Raw genomic sequence first — 18,627 nt, 5'->3', positions numbered from 1 at the left:
TTTATGGTGATGACTCACATATTTAGTAAAATCTATCGTCACTTTTCTTCACTTTTTTCCACTTCAATATACTACAATAATTATTCTTTCTCGTGATTAAATAACCTTTCATCTTTTTTACCATGTAAGGTAAGGTATGTTATATTTATTTCATTTATATTCACTACCAAATATCTGATGATATGATATATAATCTGATGAAGGTACTTTGCTATCAATCACTCTTTTGTTTCATCCCGTTATACGTAGTAAGTAGTATATATAAGTAGTTTCAAATATAACCTAGAATGAAATACCTTAAATTATATACTAAACCAATGTTTTTATTTTAATTAAAATCTTAATATCTGTATTATTATCCCCTTTCCATCATCAATTAGTTGTTTGAGCTTACGGCCACAGTTTTGTGCGTATGACATCTTAGACTGTAGACTGACTATAATGAATTAAACATTTTCTCCTATTTATAATTATTAATCACGATGTTATGTGTGTATGGTAATTAAATCGACCCTTACTTTAGTATCCTTTGTTTTAGTACCCATACATAACATACATACAGTTCCACAATACTGTTATTAAATGTGCTTAACATATACTATTATATAAAAATAATAAACAAATTAAAAAAATATATTAAGGGTTGCGGTATTTAAGTACAAAATTCTGATGTTTTATTTAACCAAACTCTTCATCATCACTTATCTATATCAATTTCCAGCAATACATACAACGAAAAATAATAAATCACTTGTCTTAATTTACTGCTTCTTATCAATTTATGTTTACTTATGTTTACTAAAATCTTTAGAGGAAGATTAGTAAGCGTCTTCATATCCAACTCTTTTAGTTTAAAGAAAAATTTCTTTGCTCTTGATGTATGTAGTATGTGTTATTTGTTATTTTTCTGAAAAAATGTGTGAAATTTAAAATTTTATAAGAATATATGTAAGTCTATAAAAACATTATTTTTATATGTATCTCTGAGAAAATGTGTACCGTATATCTTCGATTAATTATCCACTATTCCTATTGAAAATACATTCTTCTATGAAAAGGCAAAGTTGCCTGAACAGATAGATAATATTGTAGTTTGCCAAAGTCACCAATTCATTCTATGAATATATGTTATGAAAACGTTTTAACAATGGCTCACGGAAGTGTTTAATAGCGCAGCTTCAAAGTGTAAGTGGTAAGCAATACAGTCTCCGGGATTTGTATTAGTTTATGTTATTTATATTTTTCTTGACCAGTTCTCTGATTAAGGTTTTTATCTAACTTTTAAATATCTTAACAACTTATGATAACTTATTACGTATTAAATTGATACAATGATCAATAGGAATGTCATAAAATAAATCTACATCACACCATAAATGTAAATCTAATGGGCTGAACTAAAAAATTCAGTTAAACAAACATTTTCAATATACAAGGTTATTTTAAATGATGGAGCCCTTTTTAAATTATTAAAATTATTTATTAAAGTACAAATACAAAATGACAATCCTTATACCAGTTTTGAAGAAATCAAAAATCTAAATTGCACCACCCTATCAGGTATAGAACATCTTACCAAAAAACTCTGAACCAACATTTGAAAACATTTTCCCTCAAATGAGGCAACATAGAAGAATAATAAATAAATAAATAAATAATAGTCTTTAAAAAATATTTTCATTACCTTATCAATGTATAATATGGTTGATGGCCATTTCTTGGGCTCCTTCATTGTGAAACTTAGGACTATTCCTTGTCAAAAAATATAATAACAATAATTTCACAAATTTTCATGTCAAGAAGATTGTGAAATTGAAGAGTTTCGTGAACTTTATTTAATTATCTGTATAAAGAAACATGAACATCACATCAGACAACTAAAGATGCTAGCCACTCGTGTTAGCGAAACAGCAGGGAATAATTCTAATCAACCTCAACCTACACACACACACACAAAAATATATGATATATTTGTGATAATCAAGGAAAATGTTTATAATTTTATTACACATGTTTACAGTTTACTTAATAAAAAGGTTACTGACGACAACTGTAGCTAGCGTTTAGGAAAACGTCGTTGTAGATGCAAAGAGTGAAGTTGAAGAGACAGTTTAATCATTTCAATAACTTGCATTGGAGGCCTCATAATGGTAATATTGCAACTTGTAAAATTGTACTATATTGTTTAAACTTGATGTTTCTATTGAAATTCTATTAAACTGCGTGTTTCTTATTCCCAGTGTTTGATTTCCTATTTTTCTTCCAGTTAACTATCCAGTTTTTATCAATATTAATGGTTAAGAACACATTGATTATAGATACACAATAAATAAATTGTTTATCTTTAAAGTGCCACTAGTAAAACACATTTCGTAGTATACAATATGTATTAGCTAAAGTTGGTCTCAAAAATATATGGTCTTGTTATTACATTAATGACAATTACAATTTCTCACCAAAACCTGTGTTATGAATAAGCAATTGACACATCAAAACATCTTTTTTGCAATGGACGCTGGTTTAAGTAAAATGCTATTGGGAACAGCACAATAGTGTTCTAAAGATCTAGAAACAAAATGAAGTTGTTGAATTGAATTATGAAAAAAAAATGGTAGGAAAAGTTGGCACACGATGAGACTTAAATTCAACCTTTCAACCTGAGCAATTAATATTTTTTTGAGTGTCTCTAAAAATTTATGGGAAAAACTAAAATATTTTTTATTGAAACATTTATTTGTTTATAAGAGGATACCATAATTTTTGGTAAAAAGTAAAAAAATGGTTTATTTGGCATGGACGACCTGCTTTTATGGCAATTTTGAGAATATTAATTCGGTTTATTTATGGTAAATGAATGAAGTGACCTGTGTGAAGGGGAAAATTATGCCCTTAGTCGGTAATAAAAACAATCGTTTTTCGTATAGAATGTTTATTAATTTTCTTTCAATATTACAATCGAAAGTTACACAGATAACGGTTAATGAAACACATAAACAAACTACAAAAATTCTTCACTAGACATTTCAGTAGCTTCAATTAATAAGTTGAAATCTAGATCCGCTAAACTTGCCTTTGCGGTTAATAAATCCAAAAATGTATCTAGAGGTGACAGATTATCTCCAGTTGGAAACATTGACATGCCTAAAAATAAATAAAGAATAATAGACAATAATAGTAGTAAGTAATTATAATAATAAATACAACAATACAATAAACGACAACAACAACAATATTAAATAAACTATTGTAGATCTTATACTATGAAAATTGTTTAACACCAATAAGATCCATTTAAGTTGTGTTTATATGAGAATATAGTATTGTAAAAGAAATTAAAATACCTACCTCTGAATGCTGAATTTTTTTGTATTCCATGTACTCTTCCTGTCGGGCCAGACACTCCAGACAAAATATTCAATGAATGTTCCCTAGATCTTAACATTAAACTGATAGGGTGATTCCATTGATTTAAAAGTCTTTTAGCCCTGGATCTTGGTAAAAAACTAAGCAATTTAAGTTTTCTTTCAGTATTTATCTTAGTTTTATTCATATCTAGAAACGTTCACGTTATAAAAACTTTGAACTTGTTGTACAGAAATTTAGATTAAATTTTGGACCGTACCAGCCATGATAATTTTCATAACATCTACTTGTAGTTCAAATATATTCCTTGTTACATATTGAAGAAACATTTCAAATGAAATAGTCTTATATCCCAGAAAGGCAAAAAATGAAGAAAAACCTTGAGGCAAAGGAAATGCTAACGATTCAATGGCAAAATAATATCTTTCTAAAATTGTTAACAATATGTATCGCTTCTCCTCTGTTAGATCATTTCTGAAAAATAATGGCACAATTTACGTGTAGCATTTACGAATTCCTTACATTTATTACATAATATGTATGTGAAAGAATCTTACATGTAAACGAATCCCTTATCTAATTCGTGTCTAGGCTCACATCCAGTAGCTTTACATAATAACTGACATAAATATCTGGATTGATCCAGCTGGGCCGTAACGTATCTAGTAGCCACAGCATGAACGTGCATTGGTGTTTGCAATTGCCACTGAAACTTGGTGATCTTGTTTTCTGCGCTTTGCTTTAAAAGGTGCATACTTAATTCTCGTAAATTCTGTAAATATATTATTATATACACTCGTATACTTAAAACAGTTGAAAATTAGTTAAACTTAAATACCTACCACTGATATAACGTGTTCTTGTTTGCTGGCAGTACATTTCTCTGCTTCATAAAAAGGCAATGAATCACCTTGACTTTTTTTACCAAACTGATTACTTAGAAAGTCATTAAGAGCTGTTGAAGTAGTACCAGTTGGTGATAATGGTGTGCTAGATCTTGATAAAACTTCAGGCTATAATAAAATTATTATTCACTATGTTAATATTATATATGTACAATATAAGTGTTTTTACACTTACTTGATAGCAAACTAGAGATATCATAAGTTTTTCTACAACGTGGCTATGTTTAAATCGTACTTTACCCTTAGAAATTTTTGCCAATTGCTCCCATAATTTTACCCAAATATCACTTCTGTATGGAACAATTCTTTGTTGTGGTGATAACAACATCATAGACGCATTCCATAACATATCTTGGGATAAGCAATTTACATAATTTTTAATTTTTACCTCCATGTCACAACCAATTCTTTGCATAGTAATAGGAAGTAAACTAATTAAATCATTGGCGTCTGAGGGTAAGTTTCTTTGAACAGATGAATAAGTAGCTCCAACTAAAAATTCCCTAAGAAGCTGCGGAAGTTCCAAAGTAAACGGTTTCTCCACCTTCCATGTAATCAGCTAAAGTAAAAAATAGACTAATTACTGCGTATGCGTTATTTGCAAAATAATATACCTCTGATGCAGTATCTATATCTCCTTGATGTACAATTAAATAGTGAAGTATAGATAGTTTATTTTCCAAAAGAGTATCACTTTTAAATGTATCGATCAACATTTTTGTAGGAATTGTCATATTAATTAAATCCAACGTGGCCAAATTCAATACATATTCTGATCCCACCGAGGCCAGTGGCGTAAGTACAATTTTGTTTGTTTCCTCTTCAAATATTATAGGTTTAGATGTTATGTGACAACACGGCTCGTGCATAAGTCCAATATCTAGAAGTTGAGTACATATACCTGGTGTAAACACTAATAAGTGTTCCCCTGAAATACCGAAATACCCTTAGTCTTAATTCATTTTACAAATATATAAAAATATATGTTACCATATAGTTTGAATAATGGCCGAATATTTTTAGCCTTGTTCCAAGGGATTTCTGGTATAACACAATGAATGACACAGCTATGATGTAAAACAGTTACAGAATACGCTAGATGCACTGGACAGTCGTCTTCATCTTTAAGTATTTCCTGAGGTTGAATAGGCTAAGAGAACATTTAAATTTATTGTATTACTACATAATATGGTATATAGAACGAAGATGTATTCAAAGAATAATAGACAAAACCCTGACAAAACCCTTTTATTTTTCTTAGTAAATTCCTTACCTGGTAAAGATAATTATGACATATGCAAAGCATTCCATTGGGATCTGTTAAAACAACTAACTCGAGAGAACAATCATGTATCCGTAATGGTACAGTATCGTCTTCATATATTCTGTGTGTTGTGGACACTGATGGTAAATGGGGTAAATTCAAAGGAATGTTAAGCTAAAATATATAATGTACATATTTTCTTGCTTATATGGTTAAGGTTAACCCGTTATGTATTAAGGACAACTGATCCAACCATATCTTTAAGACTTACCACACTCTCATGAGGTAAATCATCATGAAATTGCAGTCCAGATAATGTTGGCGATATTTTAGTTCCCAAGTCCGTTGGAATTTTTTCTTCATCCTCCACTAATCCTCTGATTGGCTTTTTGTTATGAATGTAATAGAGAGTTTGATGAAGTGGATCCCATTGTGCCCAAGTAAAAGCTTTTACTAAACATTCAAACGTAAAACTGTCTTCAGATAAGTAGATTGTATCGTTCTTTATTTGATATTGGAGTATACCTTAAACGTAAACAAATATAGTTTTAAATGAACATTATGAATAAATAAAAAATGTATATGATTACTTGAGTAAGTCAGTACTTGAGTATTTATTTGATTTTTCGTATTAGAAGCTGGTAGTGTAATGGTGTACTTACTTTCTTGATGAATGAAAATTAAAAATTTTACTGTATGATTTTCCAAAAGAACCGACTGTTTATGATACAAGAATTGTACCATAATTTGCTTGTTTCTGTACAGGTTTAAGTCAAAGAGCTTGTCGCCATCTCCTAATTTGTAAATAAATGGTTTATAAATAAATATTTCTTCATTTACATCTCGTTCTTTCAAGACCAGCGATAAATAAGTTTTGTTTTCATTAACTGAAGCTTGTATGCAATTAACTTCATTAGGAAATGTGTACAGTACAGTTAATTTATTATCTGAATAACAATACATCCCTATTTTAGTCTTCTTAGCTTGAATCCAACTAAATAATAAACTATCATCCTGTTCTTGGCCCAATAATCTCCATTCGGTAGCATTTTCTGAAACATTATATGAATCATATATTAGGAACCAGAAAATAAATTAAAAAAGAATTATTTCTCTACCTGTACTCTAAATTATTTTTTTACTAAGTTTGAAATTATAAATTAATAATAAACATTTTTAACAGAATTTAAATATTATTTTATTATTATAGGGATAATAAGATGAGGACATAACAAACGTACAAAAAGAAACTAAATTTATTATGAATTATAATATCTTAAATTATTGAAATTGTTTTAATTACACTACTTAAATTTCAAACGCCAAGGTTTCCCACGACCAATTTAGAGCGAAGGACAGCGCCATCTCTAGGGAATTTTAATCGAAAATACGATTTGTGTACACTGATTATGTTACATTATTTACCCGTTGTTTATATATACATATGCTATATCTGTTTACAAGTAGATACATATATTTGCTTGTTACACGTTGACCTAATTTTGAAAAGCTTAATATAGTCATTTATTTGAGATACTTTTTTTGTCCCCTCCTGCCAACATACAAAGGTTCGTCCCTGTGTATAACAACGCGCAGACTCCATGGGTGTAATAAATCAATATCAAAATCTAATTCTTAGAAAAATAGTTATTAACTGACAATAGTAACATGATAAACTACATACATTTCCAATACTACATGTAATAATTAATAAATAAAGAAAAATTAAATTACACACCTTCAGGATTTTCCTGCAAAATTATGGAATTGAGTTTATAAGCGAAGTTATCCACAGTCACCATCACAATTTCTCTCCTGCGGACGAGATAGCAAGGGGGAATTAACGATGAGTGTTTTCGCAGGCAGCTTCCATCTAATCATATTTTTTAATGAAAATATAATGTCGTAAAAAAAAACACTACAAATTATATTACAAATTTTGAGAAATTATAAAATTAAATATTTTACATCCCTTAAATAAATTAGTTTTATTATTAGTAAATTTATATTATACACTAAATTTTTTTGTTAGTTATGAAAAAATCTAAAATAATGTGAGGAAATACTGACATAAATTATAACAAATTATAATAAATATTTTACGTCTGCTGTGATACAGCTTTCTATTTTTTTAGCATCTAAACAATGTCGCATACGTTCTGGAGTTTTTCTTATCGCTTTCTTATGTGAATTAGAGATACGTTTACGGAGGGTCTGGACTGTTGTCATTGACTGGCCCCACATGATAAACAACACTCGTCAAATATGGGGAAAAAGAAGGTCCAGTGGAATGTAATCTGGGGAATGTGGGGGCCAAACTAGTGGACGACTCATAAAGTCTTATTCTGGCTCAAAAAATACATTCGTAAAACATACATTATTTAAAAAATGGACCTAGATTGTTACGAATAATTTAGAATAATCATTATTTAGAAACTGCTACACCAAATTTTTTCTTTATTATATTTTTTGTTACATTAATTTTTTATAACTCATAAGTGACTTTGAACGTTACATACTAAACATCGAAAAATTGCTATAGCTTTATGGTTCAATTCTTTCACACACATTGTATATTTCATTACATTGTCTACATGTGTCTGAGACATGTTAATTGTTTACATACAATCAGTCGTTTATTTTTCGTGTTCATAACCTAACAGGCTAACTTGGCAACACTGAAAAGTATTCAGTGAATACTACCAACAGAATAAACAAAACAGCTGATCAATGGAACTAAATGTTATAAGCTTAAACGTTTTGTTTTGAATGTCAATACAGTATTTTATATAAAAAACAATTCAATGTCCGAAACAAATTCGAATATGCAAATTCAAGAGGGAAGCAATATACCCGCTTTCCTAGTGAAACTGTGGAAAATGGTGAATGATCCCAATACAGATGAAGTGATCTGTTGGAATGAGGTAAAAGATTTTTATTAAATTTCTATTAATACTTCATCTTATATTTAAATATATGTTTTATTGAATATCCAATGCATACGTTAATGCCTAATATAAAACATGTCAGAACAAACTATTAATATATTTGTTTACTTACAATTAGACAGGAACAGGTTTTGTAATACAAAATAAAGCCTATTTTTGGTATGAACTGTTACCTCTCTACTACAAGCACAACAATATGAGCAGCTTTGTTAGGCAATTAAATATGTGTAAGTATTAATTAGAATTCTTCTTCAAACATTTTAAAGAATATATTTTAGATGGTTTCCATAAGCTGTCAACTGTAGAAAACGGGACCATGGATGTGGATAAAGATGAGACTCAATTTTCTCATCCACTATTTAAGAAGAATAGGCCAGAGCTACTTGGATACATAAAAAGAAAAGTAATTGTTTTTATAATATGTAGACATAAATTCTCTATTGACATTTTTAAGGTTACAAATCCAAAACCTAATGAGAATGTCAGCCATACAATAATCAAACAAGATGATATTACAAAAGTATTGACAGACGTTAAGCAAATGAAAGGACGACAGAATAAAGTAGATCAGCAATTGTCAGCATTAAAAGAGGAAAATGTTGTTTTATGGAGAGAATTAGCTTTATTACGACAAAAACATATGAAGCAACAACAAATTGTTAATAAGGTAGGACATTTTTGTTTTATTATAACCTGTGTTTGTCACATTTGTTAACTTAATCAGAGAAATCTATTTTATGGAAAATGAATCATTACGAATCACATTGATTAATTCAAGATTCAGTTGATTTGTAATGACATTTAAAATTTGTTAATTACTAAAATTGCTACTATAAATGGCATGTAGTTTGTGACTAATCTAAATTAATATATCTCAGATAACATTTTACAACCTAATTGTTATTTATTAAATTGTACATAAAATGGTAATGGGTACTTTGTGATTTCTTTAAAGGCTAAAATTTTTAAATAATTTATATAGTAAATAATGATTTTTATTACAGCTTATTCAATTTTTGGTTACATTGGCTCACACAAATCAATCAACACGTATTGGAGTCGGTGTAAAACGCCGAATGCCTTTAATGATTAATGAAAGCCCCAACAAAAAGCCAGCCACAAATAAAACTAAGAAAATTCCTACATCGAAAACATCAAGTACTACTGGACCCACTATTCATGAGATTGACGCAGTGGGATCCTTGCCGGAAGATATTTTCGAGAATATGAGTTCGGAACCTATTGTAAGTATTTATATTTTTATTAAGTCTCACACAACAAATTTTACAACAAACAACCTATCTGATGTCACATAGGTTAGCCAACACTAGTCTTATTAGATTGAAATTGAATATTTTAAATGCAAATATCAAAATATGTCTCCTTGAATATTTACTTATTGATAGTTCTGATGTTAAAATTATTGATATAAAATGTATGTATGTATCTTACAGATCAACAGTCCAGAAACACCAGAATCTATGACGTCAACACAAGGTACACAGAGACGATCGTCCATAGAGGCAAACAACCCAGAGGTAAAGTATATTTTTTTTCCACTATATCCAATGTTACTTTAATATTATGATTCGATTTGTTCAACTTCATTGAGCTAAACATTACAGGTACTTATCATACAGCTCTCCTTTAATCTAAGAATGAGTTTTGTAAAGCTACAGATTGTCTGGAGGATTTTTAAAATGTTGCGTTAGTTTTAGCGTTGGTTCTTACATACATTTATTGTCTTTGAACATATGATAATTAATTATATTTTTTAGAATTCTAAGAGTGAAAACCATTCTAATCTGGATAATAACGTATTTCTCAATCCTGCTGCAAGAGACACTGTCTTGAGTAGTCTCACTAATGGAAGTTACAACCCTGCGGCTGTAGCCAATGCAAATAGAAAAAATGCAGAAAGAAAAGCTAACGAGGCCGATTCAGAAATGACCGTTGCTACTAGAATTAATAATGTGTAAGTATATTTATTTGCAGTTGTTGCAGTTGTTATATAGTTTTGTGATGTGATGTTTCCCAAAATCTTTATAATGAAATTACTGATTGATTGATTTAGGGATGACTTTGACTTGCATTTAGAAAATAGTCAGTCAGAACTAGAATGTTTGAAGGATCTATTGAGTGGTTGTACATCTCTTGACGCGAATACATTATTAGGGGTGAGTACTAAGAATGAGTATATTAATAATACCTATACATTTTTTTCTTGCAAAATAAAAATTTCAGCTATTTAATGATGAATCGCTAAATTATGGTATACCTAATTATGAATCAGAAAGGCAGACTTCTTCTGAAGGTAATTAATTATATGCATATATGTGTTCTCATTATTCTGTAGAATGGTAGTACGCTGTGTAATTTGATTTGATTATTTTGTACTTGTTTTTTTTTTCAGCTGGTGATGTTATCGACTCTAAAATAGCTCTGCCAACAACGATTGATTTCAATGAACTATTTGATTCGGAGCTCGATGACGATTCTAATGTTTATACAGATTCACAGTTCTCTAAACAACCGGAAGATGATTCGGGAACAATTAACACCCCCGTAGTTACAAAAAGTGATCCTTTCTTCAAAAATTGATGCACAGCTTTGAAAAGTAACTTATATTTGTGTTGCTAAAATTTCTCGAAATGATTTAAAGTTACCATATATAATAAATCATTTGATTTACTAAATTATTCACAAAAAAAATTAATGTTGTCCAAAATTTAAAATTATTTAATAGAATTTAATATTAAATTAATGTTAAAAAATAGTAAACTACTTATGTATATATGTACGTATTAAATAAAGATAAATTGGTAGCAATACCAAGTGTTTTTTTATTATTGTTCCTCTTTGAAAGTAGATTTTGTTTTCAACAGTGAGTGTAACTCAACTTTTTGAGAATTTCGGAAACAGTTCTAACGAACAGAGGTATCTAAAAGCAACTCCCTAGGAAGACAAGAAGACGGGAAAATTAATTAATTTGAATTATTTAAAAAATCAGAATACCGATGGCACTATATTGCAATAAATATATTCAAAATAAGTTTTAATAAACAATGAAATTTCCTGTATAAATCTAACAAAGTTGCATCAACAACGTACGAAATTAAAGTCAATTAAAAAATCTTCAAAATTTATATGAGCGTACGTATTGGCACCAATTTAGTCGAAGTGCTCTTTTGTTAGATGGCGCTTATCACAGGTAACTTTTACAAAGAACTGTTGATGTTGTTATTCTGCAGTTGGCACCGCTGGGATTGTATCTCATATATTTGGTTAGTTTGTTTATAATCTATATAATTTGTTTACTTTCATAAAAGTAAACCTGTGTGTACCGTGATACTTATTTGTAGGTGATGGAGTTATAGAGTTAACTTAAAACGACCAGAGAACAGACTATTATGAAGTTTTTTACTCTGGGTCAATGTCTTGTCCTATTTTTAATTCTACAGCAGCATCTTTCCAGAGGATACTTAAATTTGTATCTTAGTTTATTTGAAGTTCAAAGACTTATAGGTAAGTATTTTTTTTATTTCTTTCTGTAGAAATAATATTGTTTATGTAAGATGTATTTCATTAATTGAAATGACAGGAGGAAATATATATAATATATATTTACTATTTTAGTTTTTAAAGCCTCATATGCAAACTAAATATTTAAGAATATGTATGTATTACATATGTAACTTTAGAAGATTAAGTAGTTCAAAAAATAAACAAAACGGTTTTACAGTTTTACATGAACTCTAGGAAAGAATATGACCCTTAAAATGTCCATGGAAAAGGTTTACTAGACAATAAATTAAATAAAAAATAAATTTAATTTATATTAAATAAAAATTACATACTTTGGAGACAGTCCTGGTACAGAGTTCTCTATTTTATATTTCTTATTATTTCATCTAACGATTATTGTTATTATACTTTATTTTCTAGTATAGATCTATAGCCTTCACGTTCTTCTTCACGATAATTTAGTTTAAAAATAAAATGAGAGAGTTTCAAAATGTACTAAATAATCTGTTATCAAAATTAATTTTTTTAGGTCTTGTGGCAGAGTTGTATTTTGTCAGAGATGGTGTGAAAAATGAATATGCTCTTAACTATGTCGTACCAATTCCATCTAAAATTGATGATTTGTACTTTACTTGGCAGAGTTTGGCAAAACAACAGGTGGTAAGTATTCTTAGTTATTAGTTATTTAGTATTTATGTTGAATATGTTTTCATCATCAAATTTTAAGTAACAAAAAATATATTAGATATATAAATTTTGTTACAGCTTTCATACTCGCTTGAAGTTGAAACATCAAATACACAGGCATTATCAACACCAAAGTTAAATATATCAAATAGAGGCAATGTACCGACATCAGCACAGACATTCGTAATATCTTTGCCTTGTTCTGGACTTGTAGATGCAGAAGTTGATGTTAAAATAAATATAAATTTCACAATTTCTCACACAAACAAAACAAAAATTGTATTATATAGGAAAAAAATTTGTCATCAGTATGAGAACCAAAATCCAAACGTTTCTGTTGATTCGATGTTGTATTATTCGAATTCAGTAAATATATTTTATGTTGCCGTGTTTTGTGCCACCTTTTTGATGTTAAGTCTAGCCATATTTGTAATATTTTACTATATTAGAGATAAAAAAGGGAGAGCGCCAAGAGAAACTAGTAATGGACAAACAACGTTTCTCGCTTCGTTGCCACGAAATAGTATTATTGCCTCCTCGTACGGAAGCTTTAGACGAATGCCAAGTTATTATCTCATAGACGAACGATACAAGAATTTACAGGAGCAAATTTTGGAACTCACTATTCAAAGGTAATAATTTAAAATTTAATAATTATGTAATTCCCATATGTATGGGAAAACGTACAAATGACCTGTATATAAATTAGGTATTCGCATTTAACCATTTACCATAATCAGGGGACATGAATAGAGCCCAGATTTACACACCCAATTGAAATATTGATATTAGTAGAGCTTGTATAATTATTGAATTTTAGATGCAGAGTCCGACTAAACAATGTGATAATGGAAGGCACATTTGGTAGGGTATATGAGGGTTCATACGTGAACGAAGACGGAGTTAATGAAATGGTGGTCGTTAAAACGGTATCTGATCATGCAAGTCAAGTACAAATATCATTGCTATTGCAAGAGGGCATGGCAATGTATTCCTTAAAGCATAAAAATATATTAAGTATACTTAGAGTCTCAATTGAGGACAATACGACACCGTTCCTCTTATATCCTCATAATAATAACTCCAACTTAAAAATATTCCTACAAAAATGTAAACTATCTGCTGAAGGAGTATCACATACCTTAACCACTCAAGAGGTTGTGGATATGGCTTTGCAAATAATTCAAGCCATGCAATATCTTCACAAGAAACATATAATTCACAAGGATTTAGCTACAAGAAATTGCGTGTAAGTATTATTATTATCATTATACTTTCAGTATATATCAGTATATTGTTAACCTTAACAATACTTATTGTTATTATTTTTTCAGAGTAGACGATAAGCTTCGGGTACGAGTGACAGACAACGCATTGTCTCGTGACCTGTTCCCTTCAGATTACCATTGTCTGGGAGACAACGAAAACCGCCCGGTCAAGTGGTTGGCCATAGAAAGCCTTTTACAAAAGACATTTACTCCAAGTTCGGATGTTTGGTCGTTTGGTGTTGTTTTATGGGAATTAACGAGTCTTGCTCAACAACCTTACATCGAAATCGATCCATTTGAGGTTGCTGCATACCTCAAAGATGGCTATCGTTTAGCACAACCCATAAATTGTCCTGATGAATTGTAAGTATTTTAAACACACATTAAAAACGTTTGTTGAGGTTGTTGTTGTTGTTGTTGTTGTTGTTTGTTTCTCAAAATCCATCCAATTCTATTTTTAGGTTTGCCGTTATGGCCTACTGTTGGGCAATGAGTGCAGAAGAAAGGCCTTCATTTACTCAATTATACGTCTGCTTGCAAGAATTCTATGCTCAACTTACTAGATATGTGTGACGAAAACGTTTAAAATGACTGGATAAAAGCTTCTTAACTTTCTTGTACAAACTCTCGTTTTAATTAAAAGATGAAATTGGAAGTGTATTTGAAAAGGGTACACACTCCACATTTTCAACCCGAACGAAGAGGACAAACAAAATAAATCGTCTGCTGAAAGCACCAGTATTATACAAATTCGATTTACACGCCTCGTTTGTTCTATTCTTTCGTATAAAAATGTTCACGAAGAACTAAATTTAAACGAAAGTTTATTTTATTTTAATTTTTCCTAGTTCTTAATGAATTAAGAAAAAAACAATTCTTTTTTATTATTTTTATATCATTATTATTAGTTTTAATAAAACTGTGTAGATAATTTTGTGTCTTATTCCAAATTCAAATATAGAACGAAGAATTTAAAAAATTATTTTAAATTTGCTGTCTGTTTATTTAATTTGATGACTGACTGTTCCAAAAATTCCCCTAATATTCCCATTCCTGTTTCCTAAATTTTCTCTTTATTTAAACACTCCAATTGTAAACGAATTAAAATTACCTGTACAACATTTAAGATATGAAAATATTAAATAGGGTGTTATACTTACATAATAATTCATCATAATTATGACATTTTTAGCTCAAATAATCTGAAAGTGTACGGTTACAGAAAAGTTTTGGATAAAAATCATTAAGATTCATTTGTTTATTGCGCTTGACAGCACTAGTTAAATCTGTTAATGATCTACGCTGTTAATAAATATTGATAAATGTTGACCTGAATAATATTCTGCGATATCAGTCATAATTAATTTCACTTTTATATGGTATCTGTTTTACTGATGAAAATTAATTATGTTTTATATTTACGTTTAAACTGAATTAAACTTGCACCAATTAATTCAATGGCTCATTCATACTGGTAGTTGAATTATTAAGCCTAAAATTACGGAAAAAGTAAAAGCATGTAAAAGAGAGAACACAAAGGACTTACTATGCCAACACATACAAATTAGATTTTAAAATATGTAACTAAGAAGAAATGGGAAACGACCTTATCTGCATAACCGAGTTTATAAGTTATAATGTAATTTTCCATCGGAACAATATTTTTTCTTACCTTTGTACATTGTTGTTAACAGTGAATTTTTTATAGAAAATTAACATTATATATGTTAATCGGCTGATGATAAAATTTAGAAAAAGCCCAAAATCACGTACTTTGAATAATCTTTTCAAGCCACAGACTGGCTTCCAGGCAGTTTCCCCATTCCCTTATTTCAAAATTTTATATATGTTATTTTCCATGAATTTGATTTCCAAACGAACTTTTTAGCTGCTTCTTTTGTAGATTCAGCGAGTCTTACATATTCACCTCCTGTAGACGACAACGAAACTATGCGTTGCATTTGGGCCATGTACGAAATAGTTTTAGTATAAAACAATGTCCTATAAGAGATCCACAATTTTACACGATTTGATATTATTGTCCTAAGAGATGCTTTATGCAAGTTTAGTGAGTGCATTTTATTAATCTTCCATTCTAAAATGATGAAGCACATTTGATATGTAACTTCTTTTATTTAATTTTAATCCATAGAAAAAAGACCAAAGTCTCTCGACTCCATAGCACATTTAAAGTTTTTATAACTTCGAGAAAAACAGTAGTAATATTAAGACAGTCAATACTGATGGATGCATATAATTTAACAATATAAAAAAGTACTTTAAGTATTCTTTAATTGATTGATTAGGTGCTCTTTTAATTTAATCCAAAGTTCATGTGATGTATGCATTCTATTATATTTTGAATTTAGTCTAGATGAATGGCCAATATTAAATCTGCCATTGCTCTTCCATCACTGCTTTTCCATTGTCTTATTTCCAAATTCCTTGCAGCTGAACCTTCGCCATTAATAACCTTTGGAAGGTTATATTCTTCGCTCACATATTCCTATAAATCACTCTTAATCAATAGTAATTCAGCCTGGATTCCCATGTTTTATAATTCCATTAAGTCAGGAGTTTAATCCTCGTCGAATTGACCACATTACTATTATTACATAGTTCAACACAAATCTACTACACTACGTATGTATGTTACGTATAGACTTGCTTACTGTACTGTACTGTACTGTACTGTACTGTACTGTACTGTACTGTAGTGTACAGTACTGTACTGCACCTGTAGATAAATAGGTTTACGAACACCTATTTGTTCTGAAATAATTAAATGCAATTTTTAATCAATTAGCAGTTGTTTGTCTTTTATGAGATGGTATTATAAAACACTACAAACTGGGCTGATTTAATAATAACATCTCTTAATTCATAATAATAACTATAGATTACAAAATATTCTCAAAAAATTACGGAACATACTTTCAATATTAATACGATTACAATTTTTTCTAATTGATTTCTGGGAACAGAATATATCTGATTCAGTCAAACATTTCCAAATTGAGAATTTTATACCGAACCACTAGGTTGGATTAAATCTTAAGTAATTTCAATGTAAACAAATTTTAATTTGATTACAGCAAAGTTAGATTAGATTATATAAACAAAGAAGGGAGGGAAATCCGTAATTGTAGAAGTTCTAATCTTTCATTAAACGTATAATCTTTTAATTGCAGAGAATTACAATCACATCAATACAATAACATATGTTAAAGAGAGGTCTATAAAAGAAAAGAGAGTTTGTCTCCAAAAATGTTCTCTACACTTTTTAGTTAGTTATCGATAACATTTTGGGAAAAAAACAAAGTGAAATTTAACTCTGTGTATAATAATTTATTCTACATCCTTCAGGAATTTTTGATCAAATTAAAATAGAAAGTTTTGTATCGAAACTATAATATCTAAGTTCATAATTATAATTAATATAAAATATTTAATGACTGGCAATTGGAGCAGCAGTTTTCGGTACTACGTTTTATTATCTCTATTTTACTGTCGAGTAACCAATCTCGCATTATTCTGAAGGTATGAATGGGGCAATTGTCGAGTTGAAAAGTAAAGTCATTTGGATATAATTGTCCTACAATAGGCAACAATATGTTTTGAAGCATGTTTCTATAATGCTCTCCATTAAACCTTTCTTCCACATGCAATAAACCGGGAATTATCATCTATTCTAATACATTTGTTGGAGAAAATTATTTCGTTCTTATTCTAAAATAAATTAGCATTTTTTGCAGCTAAATTCTTAATCCTGTGAAAACTAAGTTACACAATGTAATTACTGAATCAAATAGATTTGTACTTAATAGGAATTTTTCCATTATGACGATATTTTCTCCTTTCAGTCAGTGTTTTCTTAATTTGAAGAGTATTTATAATTATAATTTTGCTTACATTAAAACATTTTGTAATTCGATCAAGCGATCATCCATCAAATTGAGTGCATCATGAATCCATTAATTTTTAAGTATATTCACAAATTGTATGGTGCTCCATCAAATGCAATACATCGTTCAAATGGATATAGTTTTCTACACCTGGAGTCCATGGCAAAGCATTCCACTTTACACATACTAATATCATCAAACTTCTCAATCAATCTAAACAAATTATCGATTAAGACATGATAAAGAAGAAATACGAAAACGAATCAATCAACACATTTATGCTGTTGACATTGTTACTGCTGCGGGACTATACAATATATCCAATAAGATCTAAATTAAAATAAATCATATCAATAAATAAATAAATAAATAAATAAGCAATCGTCGGCAGTGCAGTAGTAAGTCGTGTTGGACATCCCATTGATTACGGTATCTCGAGAGTCATTAACTAACTTGTGTTTTATATTTTTAAATAAATAAAATGATTTCTATACATATATGTATATATTAATGTAACGTAACTTCAAAATTAACTTTATTACTGCAATATTTTTTCCCAAAATATTAAAATTTAGCCATTCTCGGAATGTTTTATACTATATAACTATAAGGATAATTTTTAAAATAAATGTGTTCAGATCCTTAGTGAAAATAAATATTTGAGGACCTTTAAAAATATTGATTCATACAAAATAATTACGGTGACACACCCATCATATAATTTAATTATTAGAAGAATTTTGATTTGTTGGTACAAGTACA

At 29.3% G+C, this 18,627-nt stretch overlaps 3 protein-coding genes across 5 annotated transcripts; 2 read left to right on the top strand and 1 right to left on the bottom strand.

Annotated features, from left to right (window-relative positions):
• Nucleotides 1-2,918: 2,918 nt before the first annotated feature.
• On the bottom strand, nt 2,919-7,417 carry LOC109597309 (protein pigeon). The gene is made up of 12 exons (XM_020012960.2): nt 7,271-7,417; nt 6,195-6,584; nt 5,804-6,057; nt 5,542-5,706; nt 5,259-5,418; nt 4,883-5,196; nt 4,444-4,827; nt 4,206-4,376; nt 3,921-4,135; nt 3,623-3,837; nt 3,346-3,552; nt 2,919-3,141 (listed from the first exon to the last, which is right to left on the bottom strand). Exons 1-12 carry the CDS (start codon nt 7,332-7,334, stop codon nt 2,999-3,001), a joined length of 2,682 nt encoding a protein of 893 aa, XP_019868519.1. The 5' UTR covers nt 7,335-7,417; the 3' UTR covers nt 2,919-2,998.
• Nucleotides 7,418-8,265: 848 nt separating this feature from the next.
• LOC109597307 (heat shock factor protein) lies at nt 8,266-11,309 on the top strand. Of its 2 annotated transcripts, XM_020012958.2 has the most exons (10): nt 8,266-8,456; nt 8,599-8,707; nt 8,759-8,883; nt 8,935-9,147; nt 9,485-9,724; nt 9,935-10,018; nt 10,259-10,455; nt 10,555-10,657; nt 10,725-10,794; nt 10,894-11,309. In XM_020012958.2, exons 1-10 carry the CDS (start codon nt 8,337-8,339, stop codon nt 11,079-11,081), a joined length of 1,449 nt encoding a protein of 482 aa, XP_019868517.1. In that variant the 5' UTR covers nt 8,266-8,336; the 3' UTR covers nt 11,082-11,309. The 2 variants fall into 2 exon arrangements, with proteins under 2 accessions (XP_019868517.1, XP_019868516.1); XM_020012957.2 differs by having other exon boundaries at nt 8,759-9,147.
• Nucleotides 11,310-11,740: 431 nt separating this feature from the next.
• LOC109597306 (tyrosine-protein kinase Dnt) lies at nt 11,741-14,929 on the top strand. 2 transcript variants are annotated; one of them, XM_020012955.2, is made up of 7 exons: nt 11,741-11,764; nt 11,843-12,005; nt 12,535-12,665; nt 12,771-13,324; nt 13,513-13,941; nt 14,027-14,323; nt 14,422-14,929. In XM_020012955.2, exons 2-7 carry the CDS (start codon nt 11,891-11,893, stop codon nt 14,531-14,533), a joined length of 1,638 nt encoding a protein of 545 aa, XP_019868514.1. In that variant the 5' UTR covers nt 11,741-11,764; nt 11,843-11,890; the 3' UTR covers nt 14,534-14,929. The 2 variants fall into 2 exon arrangements, with proteins under 2 accessions (XP_019868514.1, XP_019868515.1); XM_020012956.2 differs by lacking the exon at nt 11,741-11,764 and having other exon boundaries at nt 11,782-12,005.
• Nucleotides 14,930-18,627: the final 3,698 nt, after the last annotated feature.

This window comes from Aethina tumida, chromosome 1 (assembly GCF_024364675.1).
Source record: "Aethina tumida isolate Nest 87 chromosome 1, icAetTumi1.1, whole genome shotgun sequence".
NCBI classification, from domain to species: Eukaryota; Metazoa; Arthropoda; class Insecta; order Coleoptera; family Nitidulidae; genus Aethina; species Aethina tumida.
This window is presented reverse-complemented; position numbering and strand designations above follow the sequence as displayed.

What these genes read in the sequence shown, in the direction of transcription:
- LOC109597306 (XM_020012955.2), top strand. Translation starts at nt 11,891, where the DNA reads ATGAAGTTTTTTACTCTGGGTCAATGTCTTGTCCTATTTTTAATTCTA. An exon ending in TGAAGTTCAAAGACTTATAG is followed by an intron (nt 12,006 to 12,534) that starts GTAAGTATTTTT and finishes TAATTTTTTTAG; the next exon opens with GTCTTGTGGCAGAGTTGTAT. An exon ending in TTGGAACTCACTATTCAAAG is followed by an intron (nt 13,325 to 13,512) that starts GTAATAATTTAA and finishes ATTGAATTTTAG; the next exon opens with ATGCAGAGTCCGACTAAACA.
- LOC109597309 (XM_020012960.2), bottom strand. Translation starts at nt 7,334, where the DNA reads ATGGTGACTGTGGATAACTTCGCTTATAAACTCAATTCCATAATTTTG. An exon ending in GCCATTATTCAAACTATATG is followed by an intron (nt 5,197 to 5,258) that starts GTAACATATATT and finishes TCGGTATTTCAG; the next exon opens with GGGAACACTTATTAGTGTTT. An exon ending in AAAAAATTCAGCATTCAGAG is followed by an intron (nt 3,142 to 3,345) that starts GTAGGTATTTTA and finishes ATTTATTTTTAG; the next exon opens with GCATGTCAATGTTTCCAACT.
- LOC109597307 (XM_020012957.2), top strand. Translation starts at nt 8,337, where the DNA reads ATGTCCGAAACAAATTCGAATATGCAAATTCAAGAGGGAAGCAATATA. An exon ending in AAGTGATCTGTTGGAATGAG is followed by an intron (nt 8,457 to 8,598) that starts GTAAAAGATTTT and finishes ACTTACAATTAG; the next exon opens with ACAGGAACAGGTTTTGTAAT. An exon ending in TGTTAGGCAATTAAATATGT is followed by an intron (nt 8,708 to 8,758) that starts GTAAGTATTAAT and finishes AATATATTTTAG; the next exon opens with ATGGTTTCCATAAGCTGTCA.